The sequence below is a fragment of the Muntiacus reevesi genome, chromosome 8 (genome assembly GCF_963930625.1).
Source record: "Muntiacus reevesi chromosome 8, mMunRee1.1, whole genome shotgun sequence".
NCBI classification, from domain to species: Eukaryota; Metazoa; Chordata; class Mammalia; order Artiodactyla; family Cervidae; genus Muntiacus; species Muntiacus reevesi.
Genome location: NC_089256.1, coordinates 9,905,101 through 9,926,649, shown reverse-complemented (window position 1 = coordinate 9,926,649; position 21,549 = coordinate 9,905,101). Strand labels below are relative to the sequence as shown.

The 21,549-nt window shown below is 38.8% G+C and overlaps 1 protein-coding gene across 1 annotated transcript in view; it reads right to left on the bottom strand.

Annotated features, from left to right (window-relative positions):
• Positions 1-21,318, bottom strand: part of COPB2 (COPI coat complex subunit beta 2) — a 32,614-nt gene extending 11,296 nt beyond the window's left edge. Inside the window, exons 1-12 of the mRNA XM_065942134.1 lie at positions 21,205-21,318; positions 15,898-16,035; positions 10,347-10,433; positions 9,987-10,113; positions 8,917-9,065; positions 6,956-7,102; positions 6,022-6,121; positions 5,221-5,363; positions 4,783-4,982; positions 3,330-3,440; positions 1,260-1,348; positions 1,061-1,167 (exon numbers count right to left, since the gene is read on the bottom strand). Of these exons, the coding sequence (XP_065798206.1) occupies positions 1,061-1,167; positions 1,260-1,348; positions 3,330-3,440; positions 4,783-4,982; positions 5,221-5,363; positions 6,022-6,121; positions 6,956-7,102; positions 8,917-9,065; positions 9,987-10,113; positions 10,347-10,433; positions 15,898-16,035; positions 21,205-21,207 (1,401 nt within the window). The 5' untranslated portion in view covers positions 21,208-21,318. The remainder of the gene's footprint in view (positions 1-1,060; positions 1,168-1,259; positions 1,349-3,329; positions 3,441-4,782; positions 4,983-5,220; positions 5,364-6,021; positions 6,122-6,955; positions 7,103-8,916; positions 9,066-9,986; positions 10,114-10,346; positions 10,434-15,897; positions 16,036-21,204) is intronic.
• Between the last annotated feature and the right edge of the window lie 231 nt (positions 21,319-21,549).

Sequence of the window (21,549 nt, the reverse complement as noted above, 5' to 3'; positions counted from 1 at the left end):
TGATATATATATACACACATACACACACACACATATATATACACACACACACACACACACACATATTTGGGAGGGTGGACAGGACGCTATTTTATTTACAGAAATGGAAAGCCCTGAGGGAGGCAGGAAGGAGCGGGGCAGTAAGTGCCAGGTGTACTGAGATTCAGAGGAGCACGAGACTGTTTCCAACTGCTCTACAACAGTGTTTCTCCCTCCCTCCCACCCCCATTATGAGCCCCACCCCAAGCCCTTTTTAGGCATTTTTTCCCAATCACTTTCCTTTATGAAGTTTTAATGTCACAGATACTACACATCTGAAAGTGAAAGTTGCTCAGCTCAGGTCTCCTGTGTCGCAGGCAGGTTCTTTACCAACTGAGCCACGAGATGGATAGCCCACTATCCATCTATACATTGTGTAATACATAAACACACACACAGTGCACAGACACATAACAGGTATAAACATAGGAACATCTATGCTTTACAGATAAGACAGAGTACTTTTTCTCATCAATTGGTTTCAGGAACCGATGTCTGCCCCCTTGAGGATGACACCCCCCTTGCTGAGAATGCAGACTCTAGAAATCAGAGCCAGGACCCTGGGAGATATCTGTCTCCAGAGATAATTTCCTGACAATGAAAGCTCTCAAAGAAGCAGGCAGATTTAAAGGTAGAAAACTGTCACTGGTGAACGGCCACCTAAAGTTTAAACAGCCGTTATCAGGTAACGTAGGCAAAGGCTTTCTGAACTGCGTGGGAGACTTGCAGGTCTTGCCACGCCAAGAACTCATTGACTTTTCCTCTTCAAAGCATTAAAGCCATTTAAAATACGACTAGCATTTGGCATTTGTACAACTATTTATACTTTTCAAAAAGCCTAACATCTACTGCCTTATTCAAATACCCCAGTCTTCCTTTTTAAAGCAATCCTGAGGTAAATGGCCCTATGTCCAGCACAATGGGACAGGGACAGCGGGGTACCAGGGTATTTCTTGGCCTCGGGGACCCAGAGTTTGTCACAAAGAAGTACATTCCAAAAACAGCAAAGACGGAAGCTCACGTGTTTGGGTTGAATTTCAATTCTGCGTATGAGTTCTGTATTTTCCCAGTCATAGAAAGCTAAGCCATTTACAGACCTGACTCCCAGTAAGAAGCCTCCATAGATACCTACAAAGAACAACAAAATATTTTCAGATCTTCAGATGTTTTTGAGCCATTACAAAGTTTCTAAAATTGTATCATATATAAACAGCACTTACTTTCAGCTCCAAAGTCTGGTTTAAATGATTTTTTTTCCTTAAAGTTCTTAAATATCTTTACAACACTGTTGCTCTCTCTTATTGCGTATCTGGGGGGGAAAGGAAAGCAGTCATAGCCTATTACATATATACTAAACTGTAATTCCACCAAATATTACAAATATCTTCAAATGTACTTGAGTAGTGAATTACACAAAAATATAAAATTAATATCTGAAGATTCACTAATATATTTTTTTCCTAAGAGATCAGTGAACTGCTTACAGTTGGACAAATAATGAATGGGCTTCACAATGTCTATTATACAAACTACTAGGGCTTACAAACCATTTTAAAAGATCCAAATGTCCTTCAGCAGGTGAATGAGTAAACCGACTGTGGTCTATGCATACAATGGAATACTACTCTGCCAAAAAGGGAACCAGTTATTGATCCATGCAACAAGTTGCTGTTTCGTTGCTCAGTCGTGTTTGACTCTTTGCAACCCTATGGACTGTAGCCTGCCAGGCTCCTCTGTCCATGGGATTCCACAGGCAAAAATCCTGGAGTGGGTAGCCATTTCCTCCTCCAGGGGATCTTCCCAGATAAGAGATAAAACCGCCACATATCCTGCATTGCAGGCAGATTTGTTACCACTGAGCAACCTGGGAAGCCCATGTAACAACATGAATGCACCTCAAATACATTATGCTGAGCAAAACAAGCCAGACAAGTATATACCACACAACTCCATTGAAGAAATCCTAAAGAAGACAAATCTAGTCTAGTGGGGAACAAGGATGGGGTGCTGACTATAAGAGAAACAAGGGGATTGTTTTTGAGGTGACAGAAATGTTGACTGTGCTGGTGGTTAGAGGTTACATCCATTTGTCCAAATTCGCTGAAAGATACACTTAAAACAGTGCCTTTTATTTTGTATAAATTATTCCTCAATAAAAAGTAACTTAAAAAAACAAAAACTTTTCTAAGTGGCTCACTAGTCAGTCATGCTGAGCAACAACTTAAATTGTGTATACTCAGGCCTCTCTCTTGAAAGGGGGCTATGGCTGGATAATTAAGAGTATATGAGAAAGGGATGGAACAAGTACTTTGCTCCAACAGGAAAGATGCTGAACAGGGAGGGTCTGGGCTGGATAAACCTGAAAAGAGGGAGCCATCAAAACAGAGGGAGACGTGTGCTGACAGAGGTATGGCAATTCACGAACTATAACTGTGCTCACGGTAACAAAGTACTTTTTAGTATATGGGAACTGTGCATAAATGAGTTTATTTAGGAAACTGACAAAAAGATCTTACCTCTCAGTGACCTTTTTGTTAAAAACTAAAAAGCACGCACCTTACTGAGCAATGCTGAGGCCTAAGTTACCCACTGTTGGCAGAAGAGGCAACACAAAATATGGAGAAAACAAAACCAAGAAAACTGTGTAGATGTAAATCAGTGTGTAGTCTGGAAAAAACCAAAGCCCCCATGTTTATCACATGCACCAAACGAATCAACAAGGAACCAGTCAATAACTGTCTAGTATAATATTGAGAGGTAGTGTTTTTAGTGAGACAATTTTATGAACATTTTGAATTCAGACAGAATTTGTTAAGAATGGGAAATAAGTAACATCATGAAAACTCATTTTTGTGATGTTTTATCACAGATTCATTAAGTTTTTATCATGATTACATTAGAATCTAGCATCTGTCCAAGTGGCTAAGATGAGGGCAGCAGCAGCAGCTCAGGATGCAGGTTCTGGGGTGGGGGTGGGACCTGCCAAGGTCTTTATCTGAGAGCCTACTCTGTCTTCAGCCCTGCCGTGGGCTCCACCAAAGAAAAATAGGTGTTCCCCAGTTTATTACTGGGTCAGACTGAGTGAGCCAGCTCCAAATTGTGTATAAAAAGTTAAACAGCTCATGCTGCACATTTGCCCCTGACTAATTCTCCAACACAGGTCTGGTGAGAACTGGTCTTCAACATGGAGAAGCACAGCCTACTGAGCCTTGCAGACCTCTTCAATACAGCTGCACACAGAATGCCCACTGGCAATCAGGGGCAGCTGATATGACACAGCCAAAACTTACTCTGAAGAATCGTGGGCCCACGCGAACTCCTGGGCAGACCCAAAGCTCTTGTTCCTCAGTGCCATCGCCGTGTAGATGATGTACTCGCCGTCACCACACACCACAACAAACCTGCAAGTTAGGAAAGCCGGGTGGGAGGAAGTACAGAGGACCAATGACATGCAGAAGATAAGAAACAATGATTTATCTTGTTTCTAATATGGTGAAATATTTCTAATAACAAACATTATTTCAGTTAACTGTTACAAATGAACCTAATATCCTTTAAAGTTATATTTCTTGGAATCAGAGCTAGACAAATATTACACCCAACAAATCAAAAGCAGATTATGAAGATGGGGTTACTGCTGAAAATATTATTGCAATGGCCTCTCTTAAAACAAAGGGTCAGGAAGATAAGAAAGGCTGGAGACATATAGGAGAGGACTCCAATAATTCAACTAGCATTTGCTGAGTACTCAGATACCTGGCATTTTGCTCATTACATCTACACCATAAGAAGACATGATCTTCTGATCTTCTTGCAAGCCTACCATCATTTTAAAGCTGATCATTCAAATAAATGAAAATATCTTACCCCATGTTTTAATGACTGTTAAATTTATGATATTCATAATAAACAGGACATTTTTAACATTTGATAAGAAAAAAAGAAAGTTGCATAGTCAAAACTTTCTCAACAGACACATTGGCTGTTATTAGACTGCCAAAGGTGAAATGTAAAACTTAAGCAAAAAATGTTTTATGATATTAAGGGGAAAATATGTAATGTGTTCTTACTCTTCATAAGAAAACTTTATTGCAAGTAATTATGGAGACCATTTACTGAACAAGGCAGCATACTTGGTTGATATACTTGGTCTTTTTTAATACTCAGGAGAGCATTATAAAATGCTCAGATCTACTGTAAAATAATTTTTAAAGCTTACACATTTAAACTCATTGTATGAGAAACTTTTCTTTCACAAGATGTTCAGTGCTTGACAAATCTTAAGGGAGAAACAAAGCTGAGATACAAATTATAGAGAAGCAGCAGAATTATTACCTTTCCCAAAACTTTTTCACAAGACAAAGACCTCACAACTCTTCTTAAGAGCAATGAGTCAGCAAATATTTAGAGAGCACCTACTAAGTCTCAGATAAGACAGGATTCTTGCCCTTGAAGGAGCATAAAGACATGTCATAAGGACGCATACCAACAAATGTGAAATAGAGTCAACACAAAACTATTCCACTGTTCACGACTGTGTAGTGGGAAAGGCCAGGAAGGCAATTATGCTTCACGGTGCATGCAGACAAGATCAACAGGACTGGCTGCCTGCCACTGTGTTGAGGACTGTGAGGCCTGGGCAAAAGCTCAATGAGGAATGCGCATCACAGGGCAGTGCTGGGACAAGCTGTGGATATGCAAACACACACAGAGGCCCAGAGGGAGATTCTGGTGGTAGCTTACCGCCCGTTAGGATTGTGCTGAATAGTCTGAGGGTATATTTCACAACTGCCCATATCTTTTACTGCCAGTGGTAGTCTTTCTCCATCTTTAATTTCAGCATCTCCCATTGCTTTTAGGTTGGCCTGTTGGACTTCTGAATGTTTGGCCCAGATTATCTTTCCATTGGCATCCATGGACATGGCAGGTTCCTCCCGACCAAGCTAGAGGAATGACAAATGACTTTTAGCCGCAAAAAGGAAAACAAATGAAACTACAACAAAATAAACATTTTCTATTTTCATTTAATGGAGGGCTCCTTTCTTCCACGTAACTCTCCTCTACAGTACCTAATCTCTTTTAGGTACATAGCTCAATGACAGAGTGCCAGTTTAACAAAACTGGTGACTTAAAACTGCTCCCCGTTTACCCCTATTCAGAGACGGTGGAATTAGAGATTACCTTAACAATGATGCTCCCTTCATCATAGCCCAAAGCAACGTTATTGGACCCTCGCAGGCTGGCCACACACCATACTCTCTCCATTCCATAATTCAAAGTACTCTCAAGGCGATAGGTGCTTGAATGCCAAATACGCACGGTTCCTGAAAAAACAATATGAATAAGCCATTTGACTTGAATACCCAACAATGAAGTGTCAGGTGAACCAGCCATGTGGAAGTCTTTATATTCAAACACAACACACTTCCTAGAAGCTTCATTTTTGATCTGTAGTCTGTGACTTTATAAAGTAACATAAACATATAATAGAAAGTGCATAACAAGCTAAAACAAAGAAACGTAATTTTTATGTGTGAAATAATGACAAGATTCCTGGGTACAGTGCCTATTACATGCCAGATGCTTTCTATGTTATTTCTCCACATCCTTTCACTACAATCCTATAAGGTAGGCATATCTATTCCCATTTCATAATGTACCCAAGTCACACATCTATGAAGTGGCAGAGCCTGAATCTGATCCTGGGTTTTAGACTCCAAAGCACAGGCTTTTTCCGTTTTCTGCTAGCACTTCTAGGTGTCCTCTTATGTAACTAACAGAGTCAAAACATATCAGAATCATGATGATGATAATGATAATAACAATGTCCTTGTACTGTTTTATAGCTTAAGTAATCTACTCTAATAAACAATATCAAAATCTTTTGAAACTTCCAATAAAAATGCAGGGCACTAAGCTGGCTTAAATATCCACTTAACAATGAATGATAAGCATAGGAATAAATATACATTTCTAACTTACCATCTTCTGAACCTGTGATGATAATTGGCAGCTCAGGATGAAAACTGGCACAAGACACATTTTGGGCATGTCCCTCCAGTGTCTGTACACAAGTTTTATTCTATAGTCAATACACAGAAAACACTCTCATTAGTGGAAAACAATTAACTCATCCTTAATTTTCCCAGAGCACAGATACAGAATCAATGGTAATGGTCATAACAATCTAAATAGTATTCAATATAGATTTTCGAAAGAGAATCATCTTATTGTGTACATGTTTTCTCATTGATTGTACAGACAAAAGTAACTATCATATTTAAAGAGGAAAACATACACACACACACACACCCTGAAAGAGTTGGTTTTCATCTAAGTATCAGTCCCCCAATTTCCTAAGATGTCTTTAATGTTTTTATCCTGTATTTAAACACAGATTTGAGTATCTCACTATAAGTGGTTTTCTAGGCCTCATTTTATTAACTATTCGTGGTTATTCTGATGTGAGAAACAAAAATATAAAAATTTAAAATCTTGGAGATAAAAAGTGTAGTAACAAAAGTTCATAACCAGGTTTACAAGTCTATGTGGCAAAATGATAGCACTATTGTGATGTCTGACATTAGTCACTAGTATGCTAGTTTTGAAATACAAATGGAAGTCTGCCAATGAGGATACTAAAGGATGCAAGAATTCATTTTAATTAAAATCTTGAAATTTCTCATTTCTAGTAGTAAATGAAAAATAAACAAGACGGCATTTTATTTTTAAAATCTTAATAAGCATTTGTTGTTATTTTCATGAGGAATTCTGAGACCACAGTTTAGGTACAATTCCTGATGCCTTAACTTATTATGCCCAAAATAGAGTTCAACAACTCAAGTTTGAACTGTCCTATAAGAAACAGTGAGAAGTATATCTAACATAAGGCAAGTAAGCTATGAAAAAACTGTACCTGATAGTCCCATATTTTCACAAGACGGTCATCTGCTCCTGAGATGAGGTATGGCTTGTCACCACCACTGTAGTAATCAATGCAATTCACGCCTTTCTCATGTCCCTCCAGAGTGAAGTTTGGTGATGATGAGCCCAGCTGCCACACCTTCAGAGAGCAACAGCATCTGCCAGTCAACATGGGGCCTTCATTTCAGAAGGCAGCTCCATCACACCCCTGACAGTCACAGAAATGCCAAAGCCCAGGAGAGAAGCTGAAGAATGCTCATATTTTTAACCCACTTGTTTGGGTTCTTCCTCACTTTACTTGAATTTCCAGGGGGCAGAATCACTATGGCATTCTCTGAAATGCCAATTTCCAGGCTTTATCCTAAGAGATTATGATTCAGTGGAACTACAATGAAGTTCAGGAATCTAGATTATCAACAGACACCCCAGGTGTCTTGACTTTGAGAAACACTACTTTAAGGGTAGGAAATGATGTTATGAGAGAGTTATTAATAACACAAAGCTAATGAAAATCGACTTAGTAAGATATATTAAAAGGAGAAAATTACTGCTTTAATCAAAAAATTAAAAGTATGAAAAAGCAGTCAAATATTACTACAGTACTGCTATTGAGCTTTATCTTTACAAACATTTATTTTGTATGACAACTACATGGGAAGCCCTGTGGGTAGTATAAACGTATGTAAACAAACTATACTAGAGCCAAAGGTAAAACAATTTTGTCCTCAGGCTATATCTAATTTAGTGAAGAAAGTTTGAAACTAATTTCTAAGTTTTCAACCTATGTCAAAAGCAAGGATAATCCAGTAAAAGAAAAAAAATAATTAAAAGCCCCAAGATACTCAACATGTTCCATTTAATAATAAGTTGTCAAACAGAAAATAACATTTTATACAAGTTAAAGGAAAACTAATAAAAATGTTATATAGATGTAAGCCTATTCATGTAATCAAAGTTAAATCTATGCATATAGAAATATTTTAAATATTATAGTGGGAAAAGGAATATATTTGCACTCACTGCAACATGTATTAAGCATCTAATACAGACAGGGCACTGTGCTGCTTGCTAACGTTTGTCTGCTTGTAGGAGGAGGGTAACATACGGTTCCTGCCCCAAACATCAACATTTCAGGAATAAAGATTTCCCATTATTATTCAACAGGAAGACCATAATAGAGGCCAAAAAAAAGAGAAAGGAATGAGATGAGAATGGCTCTGTCTAGGGGTGAAATGGATGTCTGAAGGGAGCTTCTCAGAGTAAATAACTGCTAAGCCTTGAAACATGAGTAATTCTCCAGAAGAAAAGAAATCAAAAAGGGAGAATAAAGAATACTGTAGGCAGAGGGACCAGCTGAAAGAGGTAAGGTTCTGTGAACATTCATGGCCTCTTGAGAAAATGGTGAGAAGATCAGGTTTACAGGAGATGTCTTGTAACATTAGCTAAGGTTGGTCTTGGAAACTCTTTTATTCCATACCAAGGCAACTGGACTTTACCCTTAGATTGGGAACTGATAAGACAGAACCCATGTTTTAGAAAGGTAACTGGTAGTGGTATGGAGAAATGGAATAAGAAAAAGAGAATGGAGGCAGATGAAATAGATTAATAATCAGTAGAAGGCACCAGCAAATACACTAACAAAGAGGAAAACAGTGACTTAGAGAAGACACAGGCATTTTTTTACTCTAGTTTTGCAGAGGTTTAAAACTCTTACAATATATTGCTTCCACATGGAAAAACACCCCTCCATTAAGAGCAGTGAGTTGCCACACCATTTTTCTAAACAGAATATGCCCTTCTGAATCAAAATAAGAAGTCTTATTTTGCTTCAAAATGAGCTTTTGAGAGAAACTTTTCAGATAGAAATAACTTTCTGGGAAGCCAGCAGTAAAATACCTAACACAACTATATCTCACCAACAAGCATAACTGACACAAACGATGGGCACCTTACCTTGATTGTCCTGTCCAAAGAAGCACTGGCAAACTGGTTGTTATCTTTAGGGTTGATCACAATCTGCATTACATAATGGGTGTGTCCTTCAAACACTTGTGAGCAAGACCATTTTTTATCCCAGTCCCAGAGTTTAATAAGCATGTCATCTAGACCAAAAGAAAGTCTCCAGTTAGTTGCAATTTCTATTTCTTTCATTCAGAACTAAGGTGCAGAATCTCTGTGCCTTTTTAAGGAAGAAAATCTAACACAAATCATATATTCCATGACTTACAGACACAGAATCAGAATTGGACAGATTTTTCAAAATGCTTATTCTAAGAATAATTTTAACTTTCTGAAGAATGGAGATAAAAGAGATTACTAACAGCAAATGTACAAATTTCATGGAAAAAATTTAAAACAGACTCAATGGACTTTACAGAATGATGAAAGAGCAACATAAGTTTAATTAGAGTCTAAGTATGACTGAATAATGATGACAATGACTATTTCAGAAACAAGCATTTCTCTTTTAATCAGTTCAGTTGCTTAGTCATGTCTGACTCTTTTCAATCCCATGGACTGTAGCACACCAAGCTTCAATTGGTTAGAAAAAGTTCTGAATTACCTCTCAATTTCTAACTTAAAAATGTTTCAAAGAGCTATTACCAATTTAGTGCAACTTGTTTTAACTGCCTTCCAAAAAGCTCCACAGCTTCATACATAACATCAAGGTGCAAAGTAGTCTGAATATAAAGATAAAACTGACTAGAGTATATGGCAATCTGCCAAAAACTCACTCACTCACTCACTCACTCAGCTTTCTGTTCAGCAGATGTTTCAGAATCTAGACCTTCAGGTCTTCCCTGACAGATTTTGGAGCAACTGCTACACAAATCCTAAGTAGAGCTGATATTCATTAAAATACAAAAGCAAGCAGCACTGATAGCACGTTAATGGATTTAAACAGTTTAAAGGCTGCTTGGAATTAGAACTCTACTTGTAACAGCAGTAAATGAACTGCATGTCTCACTGAATGAAAATGAATTACTCAGAGACCTACATGACCAAAAGGGGTCATCTCTTACCACTGCTGGTTAGAATGAAAGGCTGGGTTGGATGAACAGCAATACAGCGAATATAGTCTGAATGTGCCTCAAACATATGAACTCTCTCCAGAGTGTTGTAATTGAACACTCTAATCTGCATGTCATCCTAGAAATGGAAATTTAAAAACCACCATTACTCTTATGAAGTAAACTGCACAAAAAAATATACTATAGGCTCAAGGTATAAAGTCCAGACTTCAAAACACTGCACTAATTAACAAAAGAAAGCCAGAATCAAAATTCTGCAATTCATTTAGGTAATCACTGACAAATTCAGAAATGGGATTAGAAATTCATATGCTAAAAAAGAAAAAAAAAGAAATTCATATGCTTACTTACCGCTCCTGTTACAACCCAATTCTTCCTTGCAACAAACTTTGCAGCTCGGACAGGAAGATCACACACTTCAAATGTTTTCACCAGTGTCTTAAAAATGTAACAAGAACATACCACTTTGAGTTATGAGAAAATAACTGAAAAATCTATTCTGTTATACTTAAAACATCCAATTATTTAGATCACTTCTAATCTTAAAAATATTCTCTAGCTAAAATATAAAAGCAGTCGAATGGAAAACATTGACCAATCATCTTTTAACAGATTCAAACCTAAAATACTTATAAAAGAAAAAAGAAAGCATATGTCCACAAGATGAAGTTCCCCATCCTCTGTGCTCCAGTCCTTCCCTAGTTTTCTAGCCCCATTCTTAGCTACTCTCAGTCTTACCTTTGCTCCCATTCCCTCCGCCTGAAAACCCACCCAGAGAACCTTATGCTCCACTTTCATAACATAGCACTTTCATAATTACATGTTTAATGTCAGTCTTCCCTGCTAAGCCCCCTGAGGGTGGGAATCTTGTTCACCACTGTATACCTAGAGCCTAGAACAGCGGATGAAAAATAACCCATGTGTAATAAGTATTTATTGAATGAATTAGCTCTTAGTTTTCTTCTTTTATAAAAATTAAGCCCATAAACTCATAAAATAAACTTACAAACAATATACAATTCTTTTGTATACTTCAGCAATATACTTCCATACAGAAGCTGTTTCTTTTTAGTGATGAATTAAGTGATTCTTAATTCTTCACAGTGATTAAGATGTCCTTTAAAGCTGCTCAGAATATAATTATATACACAGGATAGAAAGCTGCTCAGAAAAGAATTATACACACAGAATGAAGGTGGAAAACTAGAAGACCGTTGCAGAAAGAACAGCAATGAATGCATTTCTTTGTCCTCCCACTTTGATGCTTTGTTCTTTAAAATTCTGAAAGTCAAACCATCCCTTTTAAAAAATTATTTCATTCTTTTTTTATATATATAATTTATTTTTTGGCTGTTCTGGGTCTTCACTGCTGCACAGGTTTTTCTCTAGTTGTGGAGAATGGGGGTTCTTTTCTAGTTGTTGTGCATGGGCCTCTCATTGAAGTGGCCCTTTCTTAAAGCAGAGCACAGGCTTCAGCAGTTGTGGCACATGGGCTCAGTGGTTGCGGCTCCGAGGCTCTGGAGCACGGAGTCAATAGCTGTGGTGCACGGGCTTAGCTGCTTTTCGGTATGTGGGATCCTTCCGGATTGGGGATCGAATTCATGTCTCCTGCATTGACAGGTGGATTCTTTATCACTAAGCCACCAGGGAAGCCCCAAACTATCACTTTTCTATATCTGTTTCTGTACTAGAGAATAATGAAAAGAGCATATTCTGATTGATTAACCATGTGTACCAAATTTAAATATAGGAACTGGTTCATAAGAACCGTTGAGCCCAATCTGGCTTCCTGAGCAAGACCTCAAAGATTCTTCAGAAAAGACTGAATAAGTGGGGACATGAGCTCCAACCTGCACAACCATTACCAGCTGACTGTGATATAGACACATGTGAGCAGGCAGAACATGCAACTTACAAGATGACATGGTAATGCACAAAAGCACTTAGTTCTGTTCAGCTCAGTTGTTCAGTCGTGTCCGACTCTGCGACCCCATGAACCGCAGCATGCCAGGCCTCCCTGTCCATCACCAACTCCTGGAGTTTACCCAAACTCATGTCCATTGAGTTGGTGATGCCATCCAACCATCTCATCCTCTGTTGTCCTCTTCTCCTCCTGCCCTCAATCTTTCCCAGCATCAGGGTCTTTTCAAATGAGTCAGCTCTTCACAACAGGTGGCCAAAGTACTGTAGTTTCAGCTTCAACATCAGTCCTTCCAATGAACACCCGGGACTGATCTCCTTTAGGATAGACTGGTTGGATCTCCTTGCAGTCCAAGGGACTCTCAAAAGTCTTCTCCAAAACCACAGTTCAAAAGCATCAATTCTTCAGCACTCAGCTTTCATTGTAGTCCAACTCTCACATCCATACATGGCCACTGGGAAAACCACAGCCTTGACTAGATGAACCTTTGTTGACAAAGTAATGTATCTACTTTTCAATATGCTGTCTAGGTTGGTCATAACTTTCCTTCCAAGGAGCAAGCGTCTTTCATTTTCATGGCTGCAATCACCATCTGCAGTGATTTTGGAGCCCCCCAAAATAAAGTCAGCCACTGTTTCCACTGTTTCCCCATCTATTTGCCATGAAGTGATGGGATTGGATGCCATGATCTTAGTTTTCTGAATGTTGAGCTTTAAGCCAACTTTTTCACTCTCCTCTTTCACTTCCATCAAGAGGCTCTTTAGTTCCTCTTCACTTTCTGCCATAAGGGATATGCAGTGTCATCTGCATATCTGAGGTTATTGATATTTCTCCCGGCAATCTTGATTTCAGCTTGTGCTTCATCCAGCCCAGCATTTCTCATGATGTACTCTGCATATAAGTTAAACAAACAGGGTGACAATATACAGCCTTGACGTACTCCTTTTCCTATTTAGAACCAGTCTGTTGTTCCATGTCTAGTTCTGTTACTTCCTGACCTGCATACAGGTTTCTCAAGAGGTAGGCCAGGTGGTCTGGTATTCCCATCTCTTTCAGAATTTTTCAGTTTATTGTGATCCACACAGTCAAAGGCTCTGGCATAGTCAATAAAGCAGAAATAGATGGTTTTCTAGAACTCTCTTGCTTTTTTGATGATCCAGAGGATGTTGGCAATTTGATCTCTGGTTCTTCTGCCTTTTCTAAAACCAGCTTGAACATCTGTAAGTTCATGGTTCACATATTGCTGAAGCCTGGCTTGGAGAATTTTGAGCATTACTTTACTAGCGTGTGAGATGAGTACAACTGTGCGGTAGTTTGAGCATTCTTTGGCACTGCCTTTCTTTGGGATTGGAATGAAAACTGACCTTTTCCAGTCCTGTGGCCACTGCTGAGTTTTCCAAATTTGCTGGCATATTGAGTGCAACACTTTCACAGCATCATCTTTCAGGATCTGAAATAGCTCAACTGGAATTCCATCACCTCCACCAGCTTTGTTTGTAGTGATACTTCCTAAGGCCCACTTGACTTCACATTCCAGGATGTCTGGCTCTAGGTGAGTGATCACACCATCGTGATTATCTGGCTCGTGAAGATCTTTTTTGTAGAGTTCTTCCATGTATTCTTGCCACCTCTTCTTAATATCTTCTGCTTGGTCCATACCATTTTTGTCCTTTATTGAGCCCATCTTTGCATGAAATGTTCCCTTGGCATTTTAATTTTCTTGAAGAGATCTCTAGTCTTTCCTAATCTATTGTTTTCCTCTATTTCTTTGCATTGATGGCTGAGAAAGGCTTTCTTATCTCTCCTTGCTATTCTTTGGAACTCTGCATTCAAATGGGTGTATCTTTCCTTTTCTCCTTTGCTTTTCACATGTCTTCTTTTCACAGCTATGTGTAAGGCCTCCTCTTAAGGTGGCAACAAACTCAGGGATCTGCTGTGCAGTAAAAAATAAAGCAGCCACAGCACTAAGAGTCATGGTTCAGGTCTACGTTAAGTGCTGTGGCTGATACAAATGACCTAAGGGATGGCCTTCCTACTCCAGAAGCTAAACAAGATAAAGAGGATGAAACACTACACACTCAACATATAAATCACCAATGAGAAGTAAATAAAGAAATACTTGTATGGTGCCTGACAGGGTTTCATACATAATTTTATCTAATTTAATTCTTCTGACAATCCTGTGAAGTAAGAAAGGCAACATATCACCTTCATTTAGGTAAGTAAATCAAGCCTCAACATAGTTAAGTCATGCCCACATCATTTAATTAGCAGGATGACTTCAAATTCTAACATACTGATTTTTAAACTGCTGTACCCATCACCACAAAGAGTAAATAATTCCTCCTTATTTGAAATTGAAGAACATTTGAATTTACTCCCAAAAACCTTTCTGGCTCTTTCAAGCATCTTGCTCTCCATATACATGAGTACCAAGTAACTTCTGTTGGTGATAAAGGAAGAAAAGCAGGGAGAACCAAAACAAATCAAACATTCAACAAGACTTACTGAGTATCTACTATGAGCCTGACTGTCAGGTGCCCACTTGAAATAACAATGGGAATTGACACTAGGAAAATCCCTGTCCTCACAGAACCTTCTTTTCTTGAAGGAAAGAAGGAAATTTTAAAAATTACCAATGAGATGAATTATGAAGGGGGAAGCAGATGGCCCTGCAGAAGGGCACAAAAACAAAGATGAAGCAAAGTAGATGACCTGAATCAAGCAGTTACATTACAGTAAAATTGAGGGAAGTACACCTGGGCTTTAGAGCATACCATAGTGAGAGGAAGGAGAGTGAGAGATGGTGAAATGGAGCTGACAGAGGGAACCCCTAGGAAGCATGGTGGGGGTGGTGGATGCACCAATATATATCTGTTAAGCATAAAATCAGAAAGATTTTAAACATTTGGATAGAATAGATCCCCTACCCCACCAAAAGCAATTAGCAAGCATACTTTCCACATCAAGGCAAAAGGAATTCACAAGATTTGAAACTGCAGAGGACAGAAATTCTGAATCAATGATATACTGATAAATGCAAAGTTTATTATTCAGTAGTTCAACACATAGTTACTGAGCACTTACTGTGTGCCAGGTAATGTCATAGGCACTGGGATACAGCAGAAAACAAAATGTTAACGTGAATAAAATATCACTGGTGGGGTCCTGGTTGAAATGTGCAGTCCTTACTGTTTCATTAGAATGATATAAGCTGAAAGGGTGGTTTTAAGTTTACTTTTGAACTTGGTTCCTCCTACAGCCTATTTTTGCCATTTTAAACCCCTCAAATCTGAATTTTATCTGGATTTTAAAAACTTAACCTTGGATGTTGTGGATAATTATTGTATAAATAGACACAAAACTGTATAGTATAGTGCTGACTATGTTCTATACCTTGAAAGAAAAAGATTAAGGATGGCCAAGAAAGACTGGAAAAAATAAACTAAGTTAAAAATATATCACTTACTCAGATGAAAGCATTTAAGACAGATAATCTGTAAAAGACATATTTCCACATGTAATGAAAAGCTGACTGCAAACATCTCTCTGATATCGTCTATAATCTGTATGGCTGTCTGAAAGTTATCTGCATCATGCATTATATTAAGCATGTGGGGGAAAATCAGTAAAAGTAAAAGTCCCATTATAAAGATTTTTAGAACACTCATTGAATGGAAAATTAAGTACCATTAAATACTATTATCTACAGCAAGTGATCTTATATTGGTCAGTTTCTTCAAAGAAGAGCTAATATACCTAAATGAGAACTTAATACTTCAATATTGGATACAGTAAGCCCAGAATAGTTTCTCCCACAAGCTCTATCTTCATAAATGTTGGCTTATATTAAAAATACTTTGTACCAATTTATTTGGAAAAGCAGTATACACACACATACTACTAGACTGTTATATTTATCCTCTTTCATTATAAACAGTCTAAGACAGTATTTCTAATAAAGCCCTTAAAAATTTCTACCTGTGTTTCATGATTCCAAACGCACACGCTACCATTGTAAAGACTCGCCAACATCCAAGGCTCTGTAGGATGCAAATCCACACTCTTAACTCGATCAGATCGAGCAGTAAGTTTTCTCTTGATATCAAGTCGCAGAGGCTAAGGACAAACAACATGAAAAACAAGCAAACAAAATGTTACATTGCTATGTCAAATGAAACATGTTTGCAATCTTAAGTAAAAAGTCCATTAACATGCCTACAAAACAATTCAGTTTTTACTCTGCGAAATTGTAGCCACAGTTTAAAGTCTAAAGCACCTACTTATACACTCATACATACAAAAAAATACGAGTATTTAAAAAACTTTAACTTACAGCAGCACTTGTCAAACTTTTTGGTTTACAGACACCTTTACAGTATTAATTTTTGAGGACATAAAAAAGCTTCTGTTTATATGAAGGGTGAAAGGTGAAAGGGTTAGTTGCTCAGTTGTGTCCAACTCTTTTGACCCCATGGACTGTAGCCCACCAGGCTCCTCTGTCCATGGAATTCTCCATGCAAGAATACTGGAGTGGGTTGCCATTCCCTTCTCCAGGGGATCTTCCCAATTCAGGGATCAAACCCGAGTCTCCTGTATTGCAGGCAGATTCTTTACTGTTTGAGCCACCTTATTTATGTAGATTATATTTATTAATATTTATCATGTTAAAAATGAAAACTGAGACAACTTTAAAATATTCATGTATTAATTCATTTTCAAAAACATACTAAACCTATTCACATTAACTTAAATAAAATAACTAGAGCTTCGAAAGAAATTTAGTGATAAGAGTAGCGATGTTTACAGTTTTGCAGAACTCTTTAAATTCTGACTTAACAGAAGACAGTTCATTTCTCATATCTGCTTTGGCCCTCAATATGTTGTGATATGTTGTTTTGGTTGGTATATGAGAAAAAAAAAAAACAACAAACCTGGCTCATAGATACAGAAAACAATAGATTGTAGCTGCCAGAGGTGGAGTGTAGAAGAGGGAGAAATAGGTAGAGGAGGTCAAAAGGTACAAACTTCCAGTTATAAAGTAAATCATGGAGATGTAATGTACAGCAAAGCAGTTAATAATACCGTGTTGCATATTTGACAGCTGCTAAGAGAGTAGATCTTAAATGTTCTCATTACAAGAAAAAAACACACAATTTTGTAACTATGTATGGTGACAAATGTTAACCGGACTTATTGTGGTGATTGTTTTACTATATGTAAGTATCAAATCATTATACTAGACACCTAAAACTAATATAATATCATGTCAATTATACCTTTACTATTTTTTTAAATTGAGTTCTTCAGAGAATAGTAGATTTATTTTGGCAATAGTGTTAATAGTAAATGCCAGACAATGTAATGTGGGATCAATAAGGGTTATTATATACATGTCCATGAAGGGCTCTGGAGTCAAATGGGAATGTTTATAATATTTTAATGGATTTAAGTTATAATAACCAAATGGAAATTAGGAGAATTTTGAACCAAAGCTAAAATACTCTCTCTCATCATAAATACTAATAGGTTAAAAACAGTGTTTTTCAATCTGGATTTATCATCCAAACCACAGAAAAAAAAAATGATTTGAATAACTATTTTCTCAGTTCTTCCAAGGATGGCTTTTTAGGAGAAAAGTTAATTCATTATACACACTGATGGCTTATGGTAGTAGTCTCAGTTCTCTCTTGGAAGCAGATATGAGGAAGACTGATTTAAAACATGTTTCTCCTTCAGCAGGTTTTAAAACACAACCCAAGAGTTTACTTGGCAAGTTGAGTTACTATCAAATTTTTATTTTTGCTATCTTCTGAGATGTTCATGAATGGGAGAGAAATTTAACATTACTTTTCTACACAAATGAAGACTGCTAAATGATTTCAGCAGAGGTAATTTCTTGAGACAAAGCAAACACCTCACAAGGCTCTTACTTATCATTTTGGACTTCTATCAAATCTGGGTCACTGACTACTTTGAACCTGGTTCTCACTTCTATAAAGGCCTCCCCTCCTTCTGGCAACAACCTCCACCTCTTACTTTCCTTTAAAAGATCTAAGTTCTCTGGCTCTTCACAATCGCCACAAAAATATCTTCTCCATCTCAAACATTCTACTTTCAAACCATTATCTTCACATTCCTTCCTGAAGCAGGACTTTTCACTTCATCTATTTCTGAATCTTGCCCCATTAATTACCTTCACAGATATTAACTTTTTTTCTGGTCTCTCCATAGTTAGCAAACATGATGTGTCTATTATATACCAGGAATCATGGTGGAAGTTTACATAAGCCAGCATATCTCATACTTTTTCTCTAGCAAATGAGGAAATTGTACACTTTTAAACTATGCATATTTTACCATTAAAAAATGTTTTAAATGACTGATTACTGAGTAAAAGTGAAGGTGGCCCAAGGTACAAAGCAACACCAGTATAACAACATGCCCCTAATGCACAATCTCAGTTTTTAAAAGCACAGCCAAGGGCTCTTGCTGCATCTCTCCCAATATTTTAGTGCCTACTTTGAAAGAGACATTGTACTAGGGACTGTGGAATACCAAGATGAGTAAGGTACTCATAAAAGTGAGTGAAAGTGGCTCAGCTGTGACTGACTCTTTGCGACCCCATGGACTATACAGTCCATGGAACTCTCCAGGCCAGAATACTGGAGTGGGTAGCCTTTCCTTTCTCCAGAGAATCTTCCCAACCCAGTGACCAAACCCAGGACTCCAGCATTGTAGGCAGATCCTTTACCAGCTGAACCACAAGGAAAAGGAAAGCCCAAGAATACTGGAGTGGGTGAAAATGAAAGTGAAGTTACACGGTTGTGTCCGACTCTTTGCAACCCCAAGGACTGCAGCCCACCAGGATCCTCCATCCATGGAATTTTCCACTGGAGTGGGTGGCCTTTCCCTTACTTCAGGGGATCTTTCCAACCCAGGAATCGAACCAGGGTCTCCTGCACTGCAGGCTGATTCTTTACCAACTGAGCTATCAGGGAAGATACTCATACTGCAGCCTTAACTCTAAACATCTCCTTGTATCTCCCCAAGGCTGAAGGCACTTAGGACTTAGTTAAACTGTTACTGCCATCATATAATCTCTTGGATTACCCTACCAGAAGTATCCTTCCCTACAGGATCCTACAGAATTTAAAGTTTAATATTTGTGCACATGTCTGTTTTTGGTTTCTAGAGTGGATGCTCCTAAAGAGCTCATTCATGTGCAATATTCAGCACCTTATATATTTGGGTATGGGAGGCTTCCATGGTGGCTCAGCACTTAAGAATCTGCCTGCCAATACAGGAGACATGGGTTCAATCCCTGAGCTAAGAAGATTCCCTGGAGAAGGAAATGGCAATTAACTCCAGAATTCTTGCCTAGAAAATCCCATGGATAGAGGAGCCTCAGTGGGTCCATGGGGTCACAAAAGAGTTGGACGTGACTGAGTGACTAAACAACAAAAGAGGTTTAAGATAGTATAATCAAGATCTAAAGAATCATGATGGACTCAAGCTTCAGTTCCATCACTCATCTCAAACGCATGACAGTGGGCAAGTTTACTTAACTTCCCTCAGGTTTGATGTACATAAAACTATTGACTATTATCTATCCCTTAGTGTAATGAGAATTAAATTCAGTATTAAGCAGTAAGAACAATGCCTTGCCTATTTTAACCACTCCATGAACATTTATAACTTACTCTCCCACCTGCTATGAGAATTAGGAAGCAAATGTTTAGCAAAATCCATGGCACACAGTAAACACTCTATGGTAAATGAGTGAAAAAATTTACATTTAAAATCTTTTGTAAAAGATTTTAAATGTGTTAAAGAATGAAATATTTAATCATAAAAATACTCTTAAAAGAAAACTAAATTAGGCAGATGCAAGGGGCTGTTTCCAAAAATGTCCATTTTGAAAACCACAGCACACTCCAGAGCAGGTCCTTGGTAAGACAAGGTAGTAGGACTTAAGTTTTGTTCTGGGGCTCTTAACCTGCGGACCCAAGAAAGCTCATGAATGAGTATTGGTGGGTGACAGTACCTGTGAGTGAGCCCATTAAATTTTTATGCAATGTTGTGTTTCTCTACGCATTTTTATGGAAATATTCATAACGTTCATAAGTTTCCCCAGGGAATCAACTTCTGTTGCAGTTAAAACTCTGCAGCAATTAGCCTTAAACTTTTTTTCCCCCTCCCTTTTAACTGTAAGGTGAGGGACCTGGACTTATTAATCCCTAAGGTCTTCAAGCTCCAAAATCTCTGAATCTGTGCTGCCTAAGAAGTTAAAAAAAAAAAAAAAGCAAGAAAATGTTTAAATACAAAATACATAATCCCTTACATGCTTTTGGAAAGAAATTCTCACACTATCGTACTGTTTTTCTTACTAGTATAACAAGTGCAAAAATATTTTAGCGCATATTTGGGGGTGACAATACAAAAAATGGTGTGATGATTTGTCATTTGTCAAAAATGCTGTGTGACTGTCATTCTTCAGTCAGTCGCTCAGTCGTCTCCAACTCTTTGCAACCCCATAGACTGCAGCACGCCGGGCCTCCCTGTCCATCGCCAACTCCCGTTTACTCAAACTCATGTCCATTGAGTCGGTGATGCCATCCAACCATCTCAACCTCTGTCGTTCCCTTCTCCTCCTGCCTTCAATCTTTCCCAGCATCAGGATCTTTTCAGGGTCATTCTTCAGTCAGTATATTTGCAAATACAGACAAGCACGCCAACCAGTTTTATAAAATACGTCCCAACTCTAAGCTTCTCCCTTGACACTTAAGCTGGAGTTCCAAAGCATCTGAAATTCCACTTTTGACTCTATAGGATCCATTCACATTTTGAAAGGCGGGGGGATGGGGGGAGCCTGCCTGTTTTAAGTTCGTAGTCTGCGGTCATACTATTCCAAAACAAGCACAAGAGTGCAAAATCAGCTGTCACCGTTTTAAAGGCATAATGAGGTAGTTTCATCAAAACCTTCTACAGAATTCAACATTTTCGGCCTCTTATATTTCCCTACACTAAGGACCCCACTGCAGACCGCAGAAGCTCTAGCAAACACCGTAAGCACCGAAGTCAGGGACCCTCCAAGCATTGCCTCCCCAAACGACCTGCCGCCTCTTTCCTTCCAGAATTCAAACTGGACCAGGACCCCTCAAGGCCTGAGGCGGTGGCCGCAGCGGGAAACCAGGCCGCGGACAACTGCGGGTCTCAGGCCAGGAGCCCCAAGAACTGGCCTTGGCCACACGGGGCCCCACTGCCTCCTGCAAGGCCTGGACTTACCATGGCTCCGACGGTCCAAGGCCTGGCGCCCTCACTCGCTACCGACCAACCAGTCCTGCAGAAACCCACCGACCCGCTGACCAGGCGACTGACTGACGTGGAACTTCCGGGAGGAGTTCTCGCGATAGTAAAGACCAGAGCGAGCGCCTGCGCAAAGCCGGCACCGGGCTGGTTTCCTAAGCCCCGCCCCAATTTCCTAGGCAACAGGGCCTCCAAACTGCCCCAAGCGGACCTGGGCGCTCAGGAGAAGGCGGGGTGTGACCTCTAGAATCCTTTGCAGTGCCCTGAGGCTGCTGAGAGTGGAGTAGAAACAAACCGAGAGTTAAAAACGAGAAGGAAAAGCGA